Below are 23775 nucleotides of genomic sequence, written 5' to 3'. Positions count from 1 at the left end.
CCAAAAACAACAAACCCAAGATATTTTATTTAGAGGGGAAAACAATAAATAATTAGACTAAATATATAAACAAGACAATTTAGATTCTGGTAAAGTACAGCCAAGGAAATACAACAGGAAATGTGATGGGGTGGGGAAAAAATAACAGGTATAGCGGACTACTTTATGTAGACTAGTCCCAAAAGGCCTCCCTAATAAGATAGATGATCTTGTGCTGAGACCTAAAGAATAAAGAGGAATCAGTTATATACAGAGCCAGGAAAAGAGGTTCCAGACAGAGAAAACAGTCAAGCCAAAGGCTCTGAGGTAGAAAAAAGCTTGCCAAGTTCACAAACAGGTAGGGCTGCCCTTCCACCATGGCTGGAGTATAATGAACAAAGAGTAGAATGCAGATGAGATTTAAGAGGTAGACAGAATCCAATCCAAATGTAGAGTGCTATAAGCCTAGGTAAAAATTTGGATTTTATTCTAAGCTATCAGGGAATGACATGATATGATCTACATTTCTAAAAGTTAACTGTAATAAGTATATGGAGAAAGGACCAAAATAGGCTAAAATAGAAACAAGGAGTCCAGTTATGAGGCTTCTTTACGCGACAAGACAGTGACTTAAAGTGGGACAGTAGCAGTGGAGATGGAAAGAAGTTTATGGATTCAAGTATATTGTGATGAGAGATGTAGCAGCACTCCACAAAGACCATTTGGCGTGAGCAACCAAATGGATGACTTGAGGATAGGACAAGAGGAATTCAGAGAAGAACTCAGAGGCTATGACAGCCCCAAACTCTTTAAGTCAAGCAAATCCAAGTACACACTGGACCTATGCCAGCCTCAAAAGTTCACATCTAATCTCATATACTTATTTCTAAGTTTAAATACAACTGTACCACTCAACTTGGCCCCTTTCTGATATGATACCTTTTCTGACCTCTAACATTTGGACTTGACTTTGATGAATAATTTTTAGTTTAACTAGTCCTTCCTGCCCCCACCATCTCCATGAAGGTGGCTCCTACGCTCCTTGCCCCAGGCCACCCTAAATGGACTCTTTATCAAAGGAGGTATGGTGACCACATGGGAAGTTCTGAAAAAAGGCCGAGAGGAAACTTCTGGGACCAATAGAACCAAAGCAAATTCCCAAGATTCCTGTATATACTACACGAAGTCACTAGTATTAATACTTCAAGAGTTATCAGAATCACTTGCTCTCAGAACAGGATAAAACTGTAGTTCTCAAAGGCCCAGAGAGTGTGGACAATGGGCTCATACAGCATCACTCGGCAGCAGGACCGTATTCAAAACTAGGCTTGCTGATTTTCAGTCCAGTATCTTTTAATCACATCATACTGACTCACACAGAAACAATATTAAAAATGGTGCACAGGATGCTGTAAATGTAGTATTCTTTGGAGCTATCATGGGTGAAAAAACATTTACTGATTGCCGTAGCAATCTAACCACCACATGTAACATTACACCTATAGAAAATGTGTGCACAGCCAAATTACAAATGATCTTCTGAAACAGACAGAAGCATTTGTAAGAATATTAATCCTCCTATTTGTGCTTATTTTTTCTGTGGCTTTGAAAAATACTAAATAAGTGGGACCAAAGGGAAGAACAAGAAGTAAAGGATGCTCTCCCCATGTCATCTCTCCCATTTCTCTTCCGAATTGATTCCAAAAGCTTCCCCGCTGCTTCCGAGCCTTGGCTTCTTAGGTTCTCCCTTGAGCTGTCCTTTATCTAAAGTGCCAAAAGAACAATTCCCAAGTCTGCTTATACTCGCTCAAATACACATTGGTGTATACTTACATAACACAATTTATTACTATTCCTTTTCAGCTGACATTTGTGAAAGCAACATCCATAAGACTGCAGAAAGCATTTTTATATTAATTAAGATCCACATTTATATTGAACCATGAATGACTCCAATTCTCCTTCTCTTGATAGAAGATAATATATGCCCCTAGGGAAAAACAAACTAGAAGCTGAGCTTTCAAAGAAGTGAAAAACAAAACCCATATTGCAGACAAAGGTTGGACTGCAAATGTACCCTGCAAATTAACCAAAAATTAGAGGCAATATTCAAACTGGAAATAAAATCTTGACAAACAGAATATCTGGTGGGGATTTAAGTTTTAAAAAAGGAAGAGACAGCTGTCTTCTGCTACAAAGGAAGGTAACTAGCCTGAAGCAGGGAGAATCTGGCTACGGGACCTCGCTAAAATGTAAGCTCAAGACAACGGCCAAGGAAGATTACCATCACTGAAACACTGTCAAATAAAAACACTTCAAGTGAATTAAGTGAATTGAGGTGAAGGAACTGGACACTGTGAACTCTCTAGGCTAAGTCAGCCAAACCAGTCAGTGGATCACCATATATCATAGACTTATGGCAAGAATTGGTGTTTGTGCCCTCCTGTTTCTTTGTTTGAAATCTTTTTTTCCTGGGGCACTCACTAGCTGTCATTATGTCCTCACCACCCCTATATGCCATACCTACTGAACCTGCACTTCCTGTTCACAAAATTTTTCCCAAAACCCTTGCTGAATGAGCAGTGGTCCAGGTCCCTGTGTCCCCGTAGCCACAGCCGACTGAATAGGAGCTCGACAAACTGGGCTAATATCTCTGTTCAGATACAGACTCCAGTCAGTTACCACGGGCTGACCCACTAACAGGAGGAAATATTTATTCCCCAAGGGGTGGCCATTTGGGGCAGTATGCACTGACACACACAATTAAGACAAGCATGGCTGCAGAGAAACATCAGAGAATGAAATAGATTTACAAGAAGTACAGACTATGTGCTGTGCTTGTGAGAGAACAAAAGTCAGAAAGTGGCTGCCTTGATGATTGCTGACTTTCTAATTCCCATTCCAATGTCTCATGAGTTCAGTGAACTTTTGGCTTTCAGGTACTATAATATAACCTTTCAGGCTAGTTCTACCAACTAAAGTCCATTTGTAATATTGCTACCTTTTCTCAACTAAATGAAATTGTCCACAATTTTGAAGTCAGATTGCCCCAGAGTCTGAAAGTTGCAGAGGATAAGAGTTCCCCTGATTTTATATCTATGTCAGAGAAAAAAAATAAAAAATCAAATTCTTATGCCCTTCACCCGGAAGGTATTATTCAATGGGTTTTGCAAGTATCTGTATTTTTAACAAGCATCCCTGCTCATTCTGAGGTAAGTTGGTGCAGTGACTACACTTTGAGAAGTACTGCTCTAAAGCCTGTTTCAATACTGCTACAAAGATCTTTGTACTTTCAAATTCCTCTACAAGAAAAACGATATTCACCAAGTGCCAACATTCAAAAGTAGCAATTGCTATTGGAAAGATATTTGTTTGAAACCCTAATAGGAGCAAGTATTGTTTCTATTATTCTTTCTGTATATACATATTTGCATTTCATTTCACATTAAATGGGATTTTTGTAAAATGACTTCGGGGAGCCTACATACAATTTAAGATGTTGTTTCATATGAAAATGAAGTTAAATTTACAAAGAGCTAATTTAAAACTTTTGAAATATAACCAGTTTGTAATCTGAGGATTTCATGTATCACTCCAGCTGAGAAAATTTGATTATGGATGGTTTTAAATGATACCAAGAAATTAATATTTTTGTTAGGGAATAACGGCATTTTGGTTATTTAAGAAGATGTATTTTTCAGAGATTCATATAAAATTACGTAAGGATACAATAACAGGATGTACAGAATTTATTTTAAAATACTTCAACAAAGACAATAAAAACTTTAAAAAGGAGTAGATAAAGTAAGCAAACAAGGCAAAATCTTGAAAACTGCCAAATTTGGAGAATGGGAACAGAGGGGTACAGTTTATTGCTTGGTACTGTGTATACTGGAAAAATGAATACATGACAGTTTGGTTAATGGAGCAGCCACACAAGATTCCTGACAGACTACATGCACAGGTTAGCACTCTACAAACTGAAGTAATTACTCACATCACAAAAGATTGACTTCAGAGGCCCTTTAATTTGGAGCCATAGATGAACTTATCTTTTTATAGTCCCTGACATGTGAGAGGAAAAAAATTCCAAAGCAGAGCATATGGAAAAGTAATTTCTTAATTATTGGGAAGATATTTTTTTTATTTTTCTGAAATCATAAAAAGGCTTAATTCAATACAGAATAGACTAGAAATAGTGTAGTGAGGGACAACACACACTGAGACATGATCATCTTTTTTATCTCCCTTCATTTAAGCTGTGGAAGCACAGGCAAATTACCTGTAGCTTTTGCACTTTTTTAAAGCTTAATATGTGGGTGACAGACCCACTTGTGTTTGCTTGTGTTTACTTGTGAGGTAATATCCTATGGGCTTATAAACTACACACAAATGCTAGTTATTAGTAATACTAATAAATCTTATTTGGTGCTATGACCAATTACTTGATAAATTTTTTCTATCAATGTTAGGGAGAAGATGGAAAAGAAAGCTAGAGAAAAAACAACACAAACAGACAGTTATACTTTCAAAGGGGGGAACAAAAAGAGGATTCCAGGTCCTTAGATGAATATTTACTAATGGTATTTGTCACCCTTGCTTTTATATTATGGGTAGAGTTATAACTAACAACACTGATATAATGTTATTACTTGTACTACACTTACGGTTCTCAATTTCTTTGAAAATTGTACATTCCTAAAAAATGGCTGTCAAAGCCTCCAGAAAGTCCAGATTTCAGGTCCTAACTATGCCACTAGCAGACACACAGCGTTTCTTAGCCTCACTTACTCATCTGTAAAAGAGCATTTAACTAGATGATCTCAAAGATCTGTTCCAGTTCGAACATTCCATAACAGTTTTTCACAGTGTCTTTTTATTTTAAAATCTTCAGAGGCTTTATTTTGAATTAGTTCTACTACATAGTCCTGAGAAGTGATTAACCAGAGCTACTATACAAACTGCATCCAAGCAAAAAAATTTTCTGGGGGTTGACAAACTCAAGACAAGAACTGATTCTGCTGCAAGGGCCAAAGATCTCTGATTCTTCCCCTTTCTTCAAATAATTGCTCAGGGATGAGTTCCCGGTAAATTTCAATCAGAAATAGCAACAACAAAAATTTAAATGCATAAGGTAAATCACTTTTAATATAAAATTTAAATTGCAAGTAACTTTTCTGGACCATGTATATAAAGGAATGTATATTATAAATCTGCTTTATTGATGAACACAAAGACATATGCCTGGGAAATATATCTGGCCAGTATTATAAAAACACTAGGAGGGAAAGGGAGTAAAGAATACAGATTCTATCTCATTCTAGCTATCATTTTTAAATGAAAATACTATAAGCCAACAGTACTGTATACTTTGGGTCATTCCACTTGCCAAAGGGGATAAAGCATATCTTACTTGTGGCCTGAATGCACTTTACTCCTCTTACATTATGTACACATTACAAATTATAAAAAAATATTTATGGCCTATAAAATGATTTTTGACTGTGGTTTTGAAAGGCCACACAAATTTTAACATTTCTAGTCTGGATTCTTTCAAACTTTCTGGTCATTTATTTGTACATAACAAGTGCAATTCTTCACATTATCTATAGGAAGAAAAGAATTGCTAAAATGACTGGAATGGTTAAACAAACCAAATGAAAGAGGGAATATAAGGAAGGGACATCACCTCCTATAATGTTTCAACCATAAATAATACTCAATAGTACCTATCACATACTGTCATTTACATCAGCTCAACCAAAGGTCACAGACAATTGGACTAGAAATGCCATCTTGTAAAAGGGTAATCTGTGTCACAAAGATATTGATCTTGGGGAAATTACTGACATAGAGCCATCTATTCCCAAAACCTTACTCATTCCAAAGAACTGAACATACAAAAGAATAAAAACAAAGGATATGTTCTAAATACAAAGTCTAGGTGGGGAAAAGGAAATATAAAATACATACGAGTATATAAAAAGGAACCTCCCTCTTCCCAACTTTGGGGCAGCCTTCTCTTCTCAGAGATCCCCAACCCTTGGGCGGAAGGAGGAGAATAGCAGAAAGGGCCCTTTCCAGTGGAAACACCCCTCTGGGACTGGTCTCCAGGCCTCAAGCCAGAACGCTCTGCTCATGAAACAGCACAGCTGTTTGTGTGGGTGCAGTGCTCCCTGAGAAGGTCATTGTGGAAACAAGACACAAGGCCTGAGTAGGAACCAGTCTGAGTCAATAGTAATATAGCTCCCTTTTCCTATTTGCCAATTTCCTAAACCTGATCTGAAGAGATGTCATTCCCCAACATGAGGCGCTTTACTCTACGATAATGACTAGCAACACTTAGGGCACCCTCTGACTTAACCCTCACGCTGACACCCACTCTCTCTTTTTTGCTATTAATACAAGTTGGGTAAGTATACAACACTTTCTCTCTCTCTCTCTCTCTCTCTCTCTCTCTCTCTCTCTCTCTCTCTCTCTCTCTCTCAATCTCTCTCTCCCTCCCCCCTCCTCCCTTGCTCCCTCCCTCTCTCTATATATATATTCAAAAGAAACCTACCACATGGACGCACCTCCTAGACACAATATTCTTCCAGTATCCGTTCACAAAAATGGGAGTAAGCCCAAGCCTGGCCCTCCTCTCTCCTTCCTCTGTTCAACTCCGAACTCCTAACCCCTAACCCAACTCCAAATCAAAGTCCCACCTTGGTAAACACCCTTCAGATGGCATTTTTGCGTAGCTCGGTGTCTCGGAGACTAGGATAGTGCAGAGAACATAACAGGCCCTCCATAAACAGGGAAATCTATTCAACTCCCCAGATGTATGTTGTCTCAGACATTTCCTTTCCTCCTTGGTCACACAGACAATCCAGAATAATTTTTCCACCACCATGACACACAGACAAACCTATCATCCATATTCCCCCACTCATACCCCAAAAAGCCAAGCTCTCAAAAGGCCCAGACGTTTCAGCAGGGCATTTTTTCCTTGGGATCTGACTTTAAATCTCATCCTGATAATAAAGTTCTCAAGAGAGTCTCTTCCTTGTTCAATCCCGCGTTCAAAGTCACAGTCCCAGAGACTTAAGGCCTTGCCTCCCACAACAAAGACTAATTCAGAATACACCTCTGCTCCAGGGATACTGACTCCCATTTTCTCCAATCCTTATCCAAAAAGCACATGCACCAATTAAATTTCAACCCTCACCCCCCAAAGTATACATGCTTTGTTATACCAGACTTTTATCAAAACACAATATTCCATGGAATACTTCCGTACTGTCTGTATTACTGCTGTATGTTATCAAGAATTCATCTGTTTCTTAGGATATGTCCTCCATTCTTAAAGCTATAAACAGACATTACTAAAAACACATCACAGAGGTAGCAAAAGTGCAAAAAAAAAAAAAAGGGAACAACAGTTGGGGGAAAATGTCTAACTGTCTTCTCTGTTCATTGTCCTTCTCACTGCAAGTATCTGATTCTTTAAATTTATTGCTTCTACCCTGCAAGAACAAGGTACTTTCTGCCTACTGAAGCCTCTCTTTGTTTTGTTGACTCAAAACTGGGAGGAAGCACATTAAGAAGAGATAGGATTATTCTAGGATACACTGATATTTTTTGTTTGTTTTGCAAAATATATAATCATAATGGATCTCCCTATAGTTGTTTCATCTTTGAACTCTAATTTGCTTAAGTCAATCCCAAACTAGAAATTCATAAAGAAAGGAAATCATAAAAATAAAGTCCACTTTCTAATCATCACTTACAAGTCATTTGCCTTCTGCAGCCAGAAGCCTCCAAACTGAGGAATTCATTGAAATAAAGAAGACACGTCAAGTCCTAAACTCCAATTACCTTTGCCACAGATTCACTATATCACTTTCCTTTAGTAAAGGAGCTTGGCTTGGGTTGAAACGTGCAAGATTAAACAAGGTATTGAAAGAACCAGCCAACCCCCTTTTCACCCGAATACCACTGCACTCCCTTCCAATTTCTAACTTAAAATTGATCATCTAGAATTGATCACATAGAATTCTCCCACCAGTTCTGTGAATAATTATAGCTCTCAGACTCTGTGCTTTACATATGTTCTCTCATTTAACTCATCCCAAAAGCCTGACAGGTAAGTTTTAACATTCCCATTCATTCCCATTACACAGCTATGGAAAACAAGTCCTTAAAGGAAAATAATGCCAAAGAACTATGTCTGTCAAAAGAGTTATTTAAAATAGGCCATGCTTATCCTTTGTTAATGTTGTAGGTTACTGAATATCTTAAAAGACTGAATGGATTTAGAACTCCTAAGATTTCTGAATCAGAAAAGTTTTAAATGCATACCTGTTTTTTCCCTGAATTAGCTTTGGGAAACAGGCCCGCTGACAACACCGATGTAAATGGAGAACAGCACAGCTCAGGAAAAGGGTTAGGAATAGACGGCATTTCCAGAACATCAAGATCTTTCTTTTTTCTCCTACACCAAGAGAACATAGGATGTAATTTACATAAAACAGAATGTAAAATGTAATTGCTGTGAGGATTAAAAAGTTGAGGCTAACATGTACCACTCTGCAACAACATTATCATATAAAGTATACAGCCAAGGTCTGTAATGTACTTTCTGTGGGTCAAAATAAAATACGTTCATTGATCTAAATCAATCATCTATAGTATCCTATCCTTTTGTTTGTTTTTGTTTTGGGCCTTTAAAAAGTCACCAGGCATGGAAACCCCATTTCCAGCTCTTTGATAATTTTCCTGAAGCCAAAATACATACTGTAATAATAACTGATGCAAGAATCGTCCTGAGGAGTTAGATATTGTTATGCATCCATTAAATTGACAAGGTCTATAGAAATTTAGCGAATCCATCCCTATGCTATTTTACTAATCACTTTTGGAAGTTATGGTTTATTAATTATAGCTGTGGTTCATCTCACTTCAAATTTCATTCACAATGTTGCCCACACACAGTCTGTTGATGTTTCAAGTGCTTATAGATACTAAATCACAAGGCAGTGTTTTTGAGGAGGTAAGTGAATAGAACTAGTATAAATGTACTCTAGTCCACTGCAGAGTAATTTTAACTTTAGTGAAGTTGAAGGACTTTGAAAATCTGGGGAAAAGTACCATTTAAATGTATGACTATAAAGGACTATACATTTTTGTATTGTTGCAGCCTTTTTCTTTCCTAAAGTATGTGCAAAATTGTTAACTCTAAAGGCACTTAAGTGCTGAATGCTGTGGAGATTGGGAAACCTTTTAAAGCCTCTGTTCTTTCGTGTTGAACAGCAAGACTGCTCAAAAGTCATCTGTGCTTTGCTTCTCCACGGTCGCTATAAGACTTTATGTAGGAGGTGAACTCATTTATGCCACAATTTTTTAAATACATAAAATAAAAAAGGTTTGTTTTCAAAATGCAGGGCCATGATGGGTGGTCAGCCTGGAGCTTGGCCTCTTAGTTCACACCGATGGATAGAAGCGAGAGACCGGGAGCTCTCAATGAAACGGTGATGCTATTTATAAGGCTCTGCGAGATCGCAATGTCCTGCTGATCCAGTGAAGCCAGCTCAAAGGGAATTGTCTTCAGAGACTTTCACAAACTTGGCCCAGCTCTGGGCACATGGCTCACCCCCTAGGACCGCCTCCTCACCCCCTCGCCGGCTGCCAACCCAGGACACTCCCCCGCGCCCTCGGAGGGCTGCCTACCTGTCTGCAGCACAGCCACGGGTCCCGTCCGGAGGGGGCAAGAGCTCTCGCGCGTGCAGCCAAGGGGCTGGCGCCAGGTCACGGGCGTCGCCCCTCCCCTGGGCAGCGCCGCACACCTGGGCGGCCAGCGGCGAGTCCCTGGCAGCCGCCCTACCCGCGGCGCTCTGCCCATCTTGAAGGGAAGTGGTCATTGTGGCCGGTCGGGGGGCTCCGGCGTCATGGGAGACCCGGCGCAGGGGAGAAGGAGGTCGGGTGGCGGGAGGCGAGGTGCCTGTTCGGCGGCCCGAGACTGCTGCAGGTGCGGTGGCCTCGCCGCCTGCGCTCCGGGCCCGGGCGGCTGAGACGCTCGGCCGAGCAGTCGGCGAGGCGGCGGGGGAGGGGAGGGGGCGGAGGAGGAGGGTGGGGAGAGGGGAGGAGCGGCCGGTGGGTGGGGGCCGCGGGCGGCGGGCGGCGGAGCGACGCGCGGAGGGGGCGGGGAGGGCGCCGAGCGCCTGGCGGGCCCCGCGTGGGGCCCGGGGCGCTCGAGGGCCCTGGCTTCGGTCCCCAGCCGCCCGCGCTGGGCCCTCCGCTGCCGGCGCCCGAGGCCCGGGCCGCCGCCTCTCCAGGTGGGCGCCGGAGCGCGAGGCTGAGCGCGGGGTCCAGGCGGGTCCCGCGCCGCTGGAGGCGGGGACCCAGCCGAGCCGGCTTTCGCGCCCGGCTAGCCTGGCGGACCGCAGGCGGGGTAGGTGGTCTGGGCTGCGCTGACCCCCGACCCTTCCATTCTTCCTGCTCTGCAATGTGAGATCACCTAAGCTGTTGCTGGGCCGCCATGACAGGCCCCACCGTGCCAGGAAGCCAGGGGGCCAAGGGGCCGTGGGGCTAGTTTTGCCCCAGTCCGTCCCCACGTGCTTTTTCCTCCTTCCACTCCGTAGCCGGTGACAGGGGTGGGGGAAATGGGGGTGGGGGGGGGGAGCCGGGAGTACAGTCAGTACAGAAAACTGAGATGTTTGAGAATTCTTAGCAAGGCATGAGTAAGCCTGATGGTGTCTTGAGAATTAGAAAAATGATTAATTTTCTTTTAGTAAGAACAGCTCTCGTTTAATGAGTCCCCACTCTGCCTTCTATCCCCTCTCACAACAACCTCATAAGTTAGATATGTACCCCATTTTACAGATAAGGAAATTGGGGAACAAAGCCATCAAGTACCTTCTGCAACATAGCACTAGTAATTGGTGCAGTCAAGCTTCCAACCCAGTTTCCTTCTCAAACCAGACTGTTGGAAATAGTAATTACATTATGCTCACCCTCTGGAATGCAGCGACCCTACTCTGAAATTCTGGGTGATAGTATGTTTCTTCCAGTAGTGCCCCCATCCCAGTGCACTGCTGAGGATTTCCAAATGGTTTACACACTCTTTGTTCTTTGACCAAATTAGGTAACATTTGTCCCTGGCATCCATTTCACCAGGTTTTCTTAACCTTTACAACCCCTACCCAGGAAAGGCAAACACTACCTCCTGAAGAAACCCGCAAAACCCCCTCCATATCCGTGCATTCCCTCCACCCCACCGCTCCCACCCATCACACACCATGCAATGGCACCAACCGCAGCTGACACTCCGGGGTTACTAACTCCCAGAGTTTACAGGGAAGAAACTAGGGGAAGCTCCATGGAGGCAGAAAATCTGAGTCAAAGAGCTTATGAAATCCAAGTTTTTCATTTTCCTGATGCCAAAATTAAGACCCAATAAAGAGCAGTACGTACTGGCCAGGGTCACACGGTGGGTGTGATCTCCAGGATACTTTATAACAATGTAATTGCCAAGCCAGGACAAAACAGTAGCTCTCCTGAGTGCTAAAATTAATAATACTAATGAGGATAGCTAACATCTCTTGATGCTGTGTTCCAAGCAAAGCCCTCACTCACATCCAATTCCCTGAATTATGGCCTGGATTCTATGGGTTTATAAACGATGAAATGTAAAAGCGTACAGATATGTGGAGGTCATTCCAGTAAAATGAAAAAGAGTTATGTACGCGTATTTGCGGATAATTTGAACTAAAGACGTACCGAAAGAAATAAACTTTTATCATCATCATCATCATCATCATCATCATCAACATCTCTATTTTCATCCAATTGTTGCAGGCAGCCATTTCTCCTCTAAAAATGATACCGTTTGAGCATTCTAACCGGAGAGTCAATGACTGAAGTTTCTTTCCTCCCTACTTTCAACAACCCCCCCCCCCCCACACACACACACACAGCAAGCTGGTCTTTTTTGTTAAATGATAGGTGACAGCTGTGTATATCTTTGGAATCACTAGAAATACTTTTTCTAGTATTGTAAATATTGTATCTTGCTCTACTTCCCAGCATAAATTTTTAACTTCAAGAAAAAGTATTCATTGGTTGGAATGAGATCTCAATTGTGTCTCCCCTCTCCAGGCATTTTCTCACTTAGTAAAAATCCAGGGAGTATCCATTTACAGGCTTTATGCTCCTCCTCTAATCCCTATGGGTAAAAATTATAATACCTACAGTTATCAGGGGCCAAAAAGAAAAGAAGTCTCTAAGGAATGAGAACCTAAATAGTTTTGTCTTGTAAACTATTGTTAAATATTTAATTTATGCCCAGATACCTTGAGGATTTGTACCAAGAATTATTAGAATTAGCTCATTCACATTTTTTAAGCAAGCCAACAAAAGAATTAGTTTTTGAATCCAAGAGGTTTACAAAAAATGATTCTAAATAAAGCATTATGCGATGTAAAAGGTGCAGAAGACTATCAGACCTAGCACAGCCTAAGAGAATGCAGAGACATTCTTTTATCAAAAGGAGAGTTAAAAAAGGAGATTTTTCTTCCCATACATGACAAAGTTTGCTGAAACAATAAGGCAAATATCTTGGTACCCAACAACAAGTTCTCCCAGAGTGGCTGTTGTTCCTTTTACCTTAAGCCTATAAAATTCCAAAGGAAGCAGTTTGTCTCCTGGCTCCACCCCCGCTATGAGTCTTTTCTGCCCCTTTACGCCTCCCTCACCTGTCTCTCCCCAGGGATCCTAGCCTTCCTAGCTCTCAAGAAAAATGTGTCCTTGCTTTACTCTCCCTTTCTTATCAAATCAAATTTCTTAACCCTTTATATTGGGAAGGATAATACACATACAGAAAAGAAGTTCACAAACAAAATTGCGTGATGACTTACCACAAGGCAAACACTGATGTCAGATTACGAAAGCATTACTCTTATTCCTCCAAAAGCCCCTCCCACCAATCCAGATCTTCATAACAATCGACTCAGAACCATAAGTATCCATCCCTAAGCACAATAGAGTAGTTAGTCTGCTGTTGACCTTTATATAAATGGAATCATACAGTATGACCCTTGTGCATATTATTCACGATATTCTTCCATGCTTTTACAAGCTGGTGCAGTTTTTTCATTGTACTGTATGTAAATACCACAATTTATCCATTCTACTGAAAAATATCTCGGCTATTTCCAGTTTTTGACCATTATTAATACTGCTGCAATGAGCATTTGGCACACTTCTCTTAGTACACAAGTGCATGCATTTCTGGATGGTCTATATACCCGAGTAACACTGTGAGGTTGTGATACCATGTTTCCCCGAAAATAAGACCTAGCTGGACAATCAGCTCTAATGCATCTTTTGAAGCAAAAATTAATGTAAAACCTGGTATTTATTGTATTATATTATATTATTATACCTGGTCATATAGTAAAATAAAACCGGGTCTTATAGTAAAATAAATTAATTATACCAACTTCCACACCACTAGCTATACATAAGTTTCCCAAGTTCTTCTATCCTTGAAAATCGGAATATTATTAGGATTTTTACAATAGACATTCTGGTGAGTGTATAGCAGTATCTCATGGTGGAATTTGACTTTTTTTTATGACTCAATGAGGTTGAGCACCTTTCCACATGATTGTCTGCCATTTAGACATCCTCTTTTGATAAGGACTAATTCAAGCCTCCCACCCATTTTCATGATGGGGTTGTCTGTCTTTTTCTTATTCTTTTTTAGGAGTTCTATTTGTATTCTAGTTACCAGCTCTTTAATTACCTTTTGTAAGCATATTCTACTATTCTGTGTCTTGCATCTTAGACCTCTTATGGTATCTTTTGATAAACAGAAGTTCTTAAGTACAATATAAGCAAATTTATCTTTTTATAATTGTTTTATGTACTGCTTAGAAATTTTCCCTAAATATTCCAAAAATTTATTGTTTTACCTTTCACATTTAAATCTCTGATCACCTGAGACTGATTTTTTGTGTGTGGGTCCAGCTATGCGCGTTTTTTTTTCAATCAACAATTTGAAAAAACTCCCAGAAGAACTGTGTAGCCTAAAACAGACGATGTGAATGGACAGTATGGATAAGTATAGTACAATATTTGTACAATAAGTATATTTTCTTTCTTATGATTTTCTTACATCATTTTCTTTTCTCTAGCTTACTTTATTGTAAGAATACAGTATATAATGCATAGACAAAATAGGTATTGATCTACTGTTTATGGTATCAGTAAGACTTTCAGTCATCAATAGGCCATTAGTTGTTAAGTTTGGAGGAAGTCAAAAATTACACATGGATTTTCTCAAAGTCAACTGTGTCTTTAATTTGCTGCAATCATGTTTTATGGTTTTCTGCATAGTTACCTTGCACATACGTATTGTTAGACAAGTCCTTAGATATTTGATGTTTTTATACTATTTTATTTTCTTTTTATTTTTTTATACTATTTTAGATAACTTTTTAAAATTTGATTTTCTATCATTTGTTGTGATGAGAAAAACAACTGATTTCTGTATTGATCTTTTTAATCCACACTTTCACACTTTAATTCTAAAAATTTAACTGAAAACATTTTTAGGTTTTCTATATACATGACCATTCTATAATTAATGACGGTTTTCTTTATTGTCTTTCTAATTTTTATATCGTTTATGTCTTTGTCTAGTCTTATGATACGGCTTAGGAATTTCAGTACAAAAGATTCTAGTCTTATTTCTGACCTCAAAAGGATAGATATTAAATATAATACTGTCATACCTTTATTATAGATACCCTTTATCAGTTAAGGGGAGAAGATTCCCTCATATTTCTTATTTGCTAAGAATTTTATCACAAATGGATATTGAATATTATTAAACAGCTTTTCTGCACCTACTGAGTTGATCATATGGTTTTCCTCCTTCATTCTATTAAAGTAGTTAATTATGTTGTTTTTTTAAATGGTAAACTAAACTTACATTTATAAAATAAACCCTACTCATTCTTTTTTATATATTTTTGATAAGTTTGCTGGTATTTTGTGTATAATGTTTTCACCTATGTTCATAAATGAGAATGGCCTATAATTTTCCTTTCTTGTAATATTCTTATGAGGTTTGTTGTAGGGTTGTGATGGCCTCATCAGAGAGTACATGATATTGGGGTTATTTGTTCCTTAATAGCTGATACACTTTACTTGTAAAGCCATGTGGCCCTGTGGTTTTCTTTGTGGGAAAGCTTTTAATAAATGACTCAATGTTTCATAATTTAAGAGGAATATTCTGAATTATGTCTTTTAGTGTCAATTTTGACAAACAATATTTTCTAGAAATGTATCTTTCATTGAAATTTTTAAATGTTTTAGTACAAAATTATTCATATTTTCCTCTTAACTTTTAGTACCATAAAGCTTCATTGTGTTGCTCTTATTCCTAACATTGGATATTTATTTGTGCCTTCTCTCTTTTTTCATTTATTATATTCACCAGAATTTATCAATTTTAAAGCTTTTCAGGAATGACCTTACTTTGTTTGTTCTATCTTGTTTATTTCTAGTCTTACCTTTTCTGTTTTCCTCCTTTTACTTTGTTTTTATTTGCTGTTCTTTTCCCCCCCTAAATTTTGACATGGATGCTTATAGCTCATTAATATTTAGCTCATCATATTTTCTAATATTCACATTTTAAGACATATATTTCTTTCCAGGTATGACCTTAGCTATATCCCTCGAGTTTAATAAGTTGTATTTTCACTATCATTCAGTTCAGAATATTTTATAGTTTCCATTGTAGTAGAGACTTTTCTACTGTCTTTTTGTTTTGTTCTTTTTTAAATATATCGTTTAATTACCTTGTTGTCACAGAATACTCTCTGATTTCAGTCTTTTGAAACTTGTTGAAACTAGCTTTATGGCCCAGCATAAGGTTAATATTTATATTATGTGTGTGGTTGAAAAGAAGGTGCGTTCCGCAGGTAGATTCATTGTTATATGTAATATGTCACTTAGGTCAAATGTGTCAACAATGTTGTTTAAATTCTCTGTATTTGTACTGATTTTATTTGTTCTATCATTTCCTGAGAGATATTATATTAAAATATCCCACTATGATGGTAGGCTTTTCATTTTTATATGTTATTTTTGCTTTGTATGTTTAAAGGTTATATTTTAGAGGTTAATTTTAGTATATTAATTTACAAATTTAAAATTATTAGGTCTCCTTGGTAAACTGAAGCATTTAATATTTTTAAGTGTCCTCCTTTATCTCTAGTAACTTTTCTGCCTTCAAGTCTTTGTCTACATTAATCAGTTTGGCTGATATTTTATGGTAAGTAACCTTTTTCCACACTTTCAGTGTCAATATCGTTTTATCTCCTTATTTTAGAAGTGTCTTTTCTAAATGACATGTGATTAGGACTTTTTGCTCATTTGGTTTTTATCCAAGATTCAAGGTATGACAATTAAGTTTGCGAACTTGTTGCAAAGATGTTGCTAACCTTTTTTTTTGCTATCAGAGGGATTATTCATTATGAATTTGTACCACTGGACAAACAGTTAACCAGGTTTACTATTTGGAAGTGCTAAAAAGGCTGCATGAAAAAGTTAGATGATCTGAACTTTTCGCCAAAAAATTCATGGCTCTTGCATCACGACAATGCACCAGCTCCCACAGCACTGTCTGTGAGGGAGTTTTTAGCCAGTAAACATATAACTGTATTGGAACACCCTCCCCACTCACCTGATCTGGCCCCCAGTGACTTCTTTCTTTACCTGAAGATAAAGGAAATATTGAAAGGAAGACATTTTGATGACATTCAGGACATCAAGTGTAATATGATGATAGCTCTGATGGTCATTCCAGAAAAATAGCTCCAAAATTACTTTGAAGGGTGGACTAAGCGCTGGTGTTGGTGCATAGCTTCCCAAGGGGAGTACCTCGAAGGTGACCATAGTGATATTCAGCAATGAAGTATGTAGCACTTTGTCTAGGATGAGTTCGCAAATTTACGTGTCAGACCTAATATATATTTTTTAATCCATTTATGAGTTAATGGACATTTGGATGGTTTCCTCTTTTTAGCTGTTGTGAATAATGCCACAATGAACATTTGCATACAAGTTTTTGTGTGGACATATGTTTGCATTCCTGTTTGGAATTGCGGAGCCATATGGTAACTTTATGTTTAATCTCTTGAGGAACTGCCAGAATATTTTCCAAAGTGTCTTCACCATTTTACTTTCCCACCAGTAATGTATAAGAATTCCACTTTCTGCACATTTTGACTAACACTTGTTATTATCTGTCTTTTGATTATAGCCATCTCAGTGGGTCCCTAGTACAATCTCATTATGGTTTTGACTTGCATTTCCCAGGTGGCTAATGATATTGCACATCTTTTCATGTGCCTATGGGCCATTTATATATCTTCTTTGGAGACATGTCTGTTCAGAAACTTTCCTCATTTTTTTAATTGGGTCGTTTGTCTTCTTATTATTGACTGGTAAAATTTTTTTACATATTCTGAATACAAGTCAATTGTAAGATTTGTAACTTGCAAATATTTTCTCTCATTTTGTGGGTTGTCATTTCATTTTTTGACATCTTTAAATCACAACGTTTTTAATTTTGATAAAGTCCTATATTTTTTCTTTTGACTCTTTGTGCTTTTGGTGTCACCATTAAGAAGGCCAAGGTCACAAAGATATACTATATATTCTTCTAAGAATATTAGAGTGTTAGCCCTTACATTTAAGTCTGTGATACATTTTTGTATTTGATGTAAGAATGGAGTCCAATTTTATTATTTTACATGTGTCTGTCCAGTTGTACCAGCATCATTTGTTGAAAATACTAGTTATTGTTTTTGTTTTTTGGTGGTTTATTTGTTTGTTTTGTTTTATTATTGAATTGTCTAGGAATCTTTGTCAAAAATCAATTGACTGTTAATATGAAGGTTTATTTCTGAACTTTCTAATCTATTCCACTGATCTATGTTTTTCTTATGTTAGTACTATACTTTTTATTATTGTAGGTTTGTAGTAAGTTTTGGAATTGAGAATTGTGAGAACAACTTTGTTCTTTTTTTAGGATTGTTTAAGCTATTCTGAGTCCCTTGAATTTCCTCTTGAATTTTGATATCAGCTTATCGGTTACTGCAAGGGAGCCAGCTGAGATTTTGATAGGTATTACGTTGAATCTGTGGTTCAATTTTGGAAGTATTGTCCTCCTAAAAATATTGTCTTCCAATCCATAGACATGGGATCTCTCATCATTAGCTCTTTTTTAGTTTCTTTCAACAATGTTTTGCAGTTTCCAGATTATAAATGTTGTACTCCTTAATTTATTACTAAGTACTTCATCTTTTTTATGTTAACGTAAATGGAATTGTTTTCTTAATTTCATTTTTGTATTGTTCATTTCTAGTTTATATAAATAAAATTTATTTTTGTACATTGAGCTTGAATCCTGCAATCTTGCCAAACTAATTTATTAGTTCTAATAATGTTTTGTTTTTATTTTACTAGATTCCTTAGTATTTTATGTACACAATATCATGCCATTTGCAATTAGAGACAATATTAGTTCTTCATTTCCAAAGTAGAGACTTTTTTTTTTTGGTCTCTCTTTTTTCTTCTTTTCTTTTTGCCTAATTGCCCTGGCCAGGAACCTCCAATACAATGTTGAATATAAGTAGTGAAAACAAATATCCTTGTCTTGTCTCTTATCTAGGGGAAAATATTCAATCTGCAGCATTAAATATGATGTTAGCTGTGGGTTTTCGCAGATCGCTTTTATCAAGTTGAAAAAGTTAACTTCCATTCCAAATTTTTGAGTGTTTTTATTATGAAGAAGGGTAGGATTTTCTTAAATGTTCTTTTCTGTTCACCTTCATATTTAAATGATTTTTTTTGGCTATACAATTCTTAGTTGGAAATGCTTTCATTCAACACTTTAAATATATTCCTGAATTGCTCTGGCTTAATTGTTTATATTGAGAAATCAACTCAGTATAATTGTCATTAATTTTGAATGTAATTTGACCCCTATCAACTCCCTTAAGATTTCCTTTTTTCTTGGTTTTCAGCAATTTTACTGTGATGTACCTACATCAGGATTTCTTTGTATTTATTTCTCTTACAATTTGTAAGTGCTCTTAAATAGTGACATAATTTTGTGTGTGTGTGTGTGTCAATTTGGAAATGTTTTCAGCCATTATCTCTTTAAATTGTGCTTCTTGCCCTTTCTCTCTTTTCTTCCTTTCTGGGATCCTAATTATACACACTTTAGACCTTACTTGTCTTTTAACCTTTTTCATGTATTATCAACTTTTTAATTTCTTCCTGCTTTATTCTAGGTATTTTTTTCCTGACAAATCTTTATTCAGCTGAGTCCAAGATATTAATAAACCCATAACAAAAATACATAATTTTGGTTATCTTCCTTGTTGAAATTATCAATCTTATTTCCTCTCCTTGAAAATAATAGGTGTTATTTAGAATATGTGACTGATAATGCCAATATTTGAAGCCACTGTGTGTCTACTCTTTCTGCTATATTTTATTCATGTCTTATTTTCTCTTTGAGCACCTGGTTATGTATTTTCATAACTTTAAGAAATATTTGAAGGCCTAGGGTGATGCTAGCATCCTTTAGAAAAGATTATATTTACTTCTGCTGGTTCCTAGAGCATGAGCACTCTGGAGTTACCTCATCTGGAACTGATGCAAAGCTGAGCTCTAGGGGCCCTAAAAGACTTACCTACTTCTGATTTGCCATTACTGCTATAGTGCATCCTAAATCAACGGGTGTTCACCAGGTCTCCTTTCTCTGCATTGATAATGCCCTATTGTCGTAGCCCTCACAAGAGTATAAACAGTTGCTCAGCCTTCCTACTATCCTCTAGAATCAATAAATGCTGTATTTGATGTCTTTTCATCAAATTTTAACCTATTATATTTTATTCCTTTAGACAGGATTTCTATAGCCCCCTTGTTTACAGCTAGCTCTGCTAGCAAAGCAATTTGTAATTGTGGGAAAGGCTTACGCATCTTCCATCTAATCTAGGAGCCATATTTTTTTCAGTGACTTTTAAAAGATTAAGTCCACACCGGAGTAACATAAAGCACAGGAGGGTAACACTAACAATTTAAGTTCTTTTCAGACAGAAGGGTGGTGCTGTGGTCAGCTAGTGCAGGACCTACTTTCTAAGAACACACTCTATTGGGGATCCCATTACCTTCTGATAAGTGGCCCTCTGCCATGAATGGCCATTTTAAATAATCTTTGTGCTTAATTTAAAATGAAACTTCTAGGAGCAATAACTGAGTTCACATGCAAAGCTACCTGTACTTCTTCTACATTTATTCGTTTGTCTCCTACGACAGCCTTCAGAGGCTCAACCCGATTTATGTAAAAATTTTGCATGGTTAGAAGTTCCTGTAGGGCCCCAAGTAAGTCCCATTACTACAAGTGTTTCAGCAAATGCATAATATTCCTCCCAGTGTTGCTCTTGCTTTGCTGGAAGAAATGTGTGACTCCAAAACTATCATGACATTTTTATGAGCTACATTCAGTACAATATAATTTTTTTTAAGTGGAAAAGAAAACCACAGCAGTACTCCCGAGTGCATGCTTAATTCTCCAGCCCTGGAAGCGTGATTTTTAGTGAGTGCCTATCAACACACCTGTGCATCCCTGCCTTTATTAGATCAAAAACGTGCGCTCTCGCCCTTTCCCTGCTGCGGCCGCAGCCATGAGTATGCTCAGGCTTCAGAAGAGGCTTGCCTCCAGTGTCCTCCGCTGTAGCAAAAAGAAGGTCTGGTTGGACCCCAATGAAACCAATGAAATCGCCAACGCCAACTCCCGCCAGCAGATTCGGAAGCTGATCAAAGATGGGCTGATCATCCGGAAGCCTGTGACTGTCCATTCCCGAGCTCGATGCCGAAAAAACACTTTGGCCCGTAGGAAGGGCAGGCATATGGGCATAGGTAAGCGAAAGGGTACTTAGCCAATGCTCGAATGCCTGAGAAGGTAACCTGGATGAGAAGGATGAGAATTCTTCGCCGACTGCTCAGAAGATACCGTGAATCTAAGAAGATTGACCGCCACATGTATCACAGCCTGTACCTGAAAGTGAAGGGTAACGTGTTCTAAAACAAGCGGATTCTCATGGAACACATCCACAAGCTGAAGGCAGACAAGGCTCGCAAGAAGCTTCTTGCTGACCAGGCTGAGGCCCGCAGGGTCTAAGACCAAGGAAGCACGCAAGCGCCGTGAAGAGCGACTCCAGGCCAAGAAGGAGGAAATCATTAAGACTCTGTCCAAGGAAGAAGAGACCAAGAAATAAAGCTCCCTCTCTTTTACCTGTACATAGTGGCCTGTACTTAAACTCAGCTTTTCTAGCCATTGTCCAGTATATGGATCAATCATTCAATAAAATAGCTTTCACCTGCCTAAAAAAAAAAAAAAAAAACGTGCACTCTCTTAGACTCCTCAGCTACAGATGGGTCACAGAGCTTCTCCCACTGACTTTTTAAAGTATAAAATGCAGCTATTCTATATTTCAACTTTTATTACTTTCAGTGACTGGATGTAGTTCCCTTCTTATCAATTATTTTTTGAAATATTAAACAAATTAAGTATGTCTTATTTAAACAGCAATGCCAGGAAAACCAAAGGCTAGCTTTTGAGTGAATGTCTTAAGCATTTAAGTTACTTTAAAAACAGCAAAAGCAAAAAGTTCAAATGGGGCAAGGTATAGACATGAAAATTCACTTAAGGAACACTCTGCAGGACTTGAAATTTCAAGTAACAGCTTTTAAACCAGCAATGTGCCATGTGTTCAGGCTGACGGAAATCTGACAGTATAACTAAAGAAATGCTAACATACACTTCTTTTTCTCAAGATTCTCTTTTAGCTCACATCCTAAGGAACTTAGATTTTCCAAGGAAATCAGAACATACCTGCGAAATTGGAATGCTTGTGTAGTCAGTCTCAGTGTCAATATCGTAGTACATTTAAGCATGTATACAGATCCCAAAAGTTTGCATTCTGTGTGTGATCACTACCCTTGGCTTTCGTTTATTTTGCTTTCTTTATTGTCAGCAATTGACTTTGACTTCTTGCTGCATATATTTCATTGTGGCTGTTATTTTTATTGTTACCTTGCAGGATGTTTTCAAGTCACCCCCAACCTCAACCCCAATCAAATGTTTTTGGAATGAACCAAGTGATGGATAGATGGATAGATAACAACACAGGGATGCACTCCTTAACGGTGGGGATATGTTCTGAGAAATGAGTCATTCGGTGATTTCTTTGTTGTATGAACATCATAGGTGAACTTACACAAACCTAAATGGTATAACGTACTCCTGTCATTGTATGTGCGGTACTTTTATATGCCTGGCAGGGTGAAGGTAGGATTGTCTACACCAGCATCACCACAAACACTTGCGCAGTTGCAGTGTGAGCCCTGGCCTTCTCTTTGTAAAGCAAGTGCCTGACTTAAGCTTCGATTGCCCAGGCCTCCACTTCCAAGAGGCATCCACTTCGACAAAGGCTATCTCGAATAAACACCTTGCCAGCCACTGGACTTGATAAAGAGCCAGGATTAAGAGTCAGGCCGCCTCTCCCACTGAGACACCTTTGTTTTAGATCTTGGTTGGTTTGATAACTGATGATTTTGGGGGCTACTTGTTTTTTCTCTTCCCACACTTTAAATTATTATGTTTTAAATTGACCAATTCAGAGTGAATCTGTAAAACTCTTGGCACCCAACCTCAACCCCAATCAAAGCTGTGCCCCGGCCTCCTGCTCATTCTGCCTCTCTCTGTGCCCCCGGCCTGCCTTGTACACCCCCAGGCATGTAAGTAAGAAATTATTTTTTTCTTCCAAGTTTACTAACAGTTATCACTGAAGGGTGTCTTGCAATCATAATAGGAACCATAAGGGTTGGTCCAGTTGTCACATGGGTTTGGAAGGGGAAGCCATCTGTGGAAGCTCCCAGGTCCCAGGTGAGCGCCCCCAGGTGCTACTATAGATAGACTGAGCTGGACAAAACAGTAATGCCTGCTCTAGGACCTCTCCAGTATGGTTACGTCACCAGGCAACAGGAATTTTTCAGCTACGTTATAATCTTATGGGACCACCATCGTATATGCGATCCATTGTTGCCGGAAACATTGTTATGTGATGCCTGACAGTAATAATTAACAGCTTAGAATTATTACTACCTACTCTAGAGTTTTTAGAACGGCTAAATGGACTTCAGAGTGGGGATGGACAAAGCCAGAGAAACATTATTTTGTTAAGGCTATTCTGACCCTATATTTTCCCTTCTACCCATGCCCAGTCAGTTTGTCTCGGGGATCTCTCTTTACTGAACATTCAAATATCAAAGGGATAGGAGGGACTAGAGATGAGAGTTCAATCTCTCTTCTGCTGCAACCTGAGTACTACTTAAGTCTCATGCCAACCAAGGCCTGCTTCGCATGGCCTCTTCCCATCCCCATCATCTGTCTTATATAAGGGGGTTTGCCCAGCGTGCAGATGATGCCTAGATAACATGCATGCCCTTGTTTAAGAGTAAGACGAGTCATTCATTCCTTTCTTAAATGTACGTGCAGAGTGGATTGTCTACTGGCTATGGTGTTCTACCGGAAAGCCAAACCAGGCCTTGTCTCAGCCTTCAAGTTTAGATAGTAGATTGGCAAACGCATAATTTTATAGGACTACAATCCACAACTTAAAAGTAGTTGTGGAAATAATGACATTCTAGGCTCAATGCTAAAATGTTTGA

At 38.6% G+C, this 23775-nt stretch overlaps 1 protein-coding gene and 1 pseudogene across 2 annotated transcripts in view; one reads left to right on the top strand and one right to left on the bottom strand.

The window, feature by feature from the left end:
* GRB14 (growth factor receptor bound protein 14) overlaps positions 1–10429 on the bottom strand; it is a 115449-nt gene extending 105020 nt beyond the window's left edge. The window contains exons 1-2 of one of the 2 annotated variants that reach the window (XM_033112858.1): positions 9688–10429; positions 8320–8452 (exon numbers count right to left, since the gene is read on the bottom strand). In XM_033112858.1, coding sequence (XP_032968749.1) covers positions 8320–8452; positions 9688–9878 — 324 coding nt within the window. In that variant the 5' untranslated portion in view covers positions 9879–10429. The remainder of the gene's footprint in view (positions 1–8319; positions 8453–9687) is intronic. The other variant, XM_033112859.1, reaches the window with a different exon arrangement.
* A 10271-nt stretch (positions 10430–20700) lies between these two features.
* Positions 20701–21421, top strand: LOC117025970 (60S ribosomal protein L19-like; annotated as a pseudogene).
* The last annotated feature ends 2354 nt before the right edge of the window (positions 21422–23775 follow it).

The sequence above is a fragment of the Rhinolophus ferrumequinum genome, chromosome 8 (assembly GCF_004115265.2).
Source record: "Rhinolophus ferrumequinum isolate MPI-CBG mRhiFer1 chromosome 8, mRhiFer1_v1.p, whole genome shotgun sequence".
Taxonomy (NCBI): Eukaryota; Metazoa; Chordata; class Mammalia; order Chiroptera; family Rhinolophidae; genus Rhinolophus; species Rhinolophus ferrumequinum.
The sequence above is the reverse complement of the archived record's forward strand: the minus strand, read 5'-3'. Positions and strand labels throughout refer to the sequence as shown.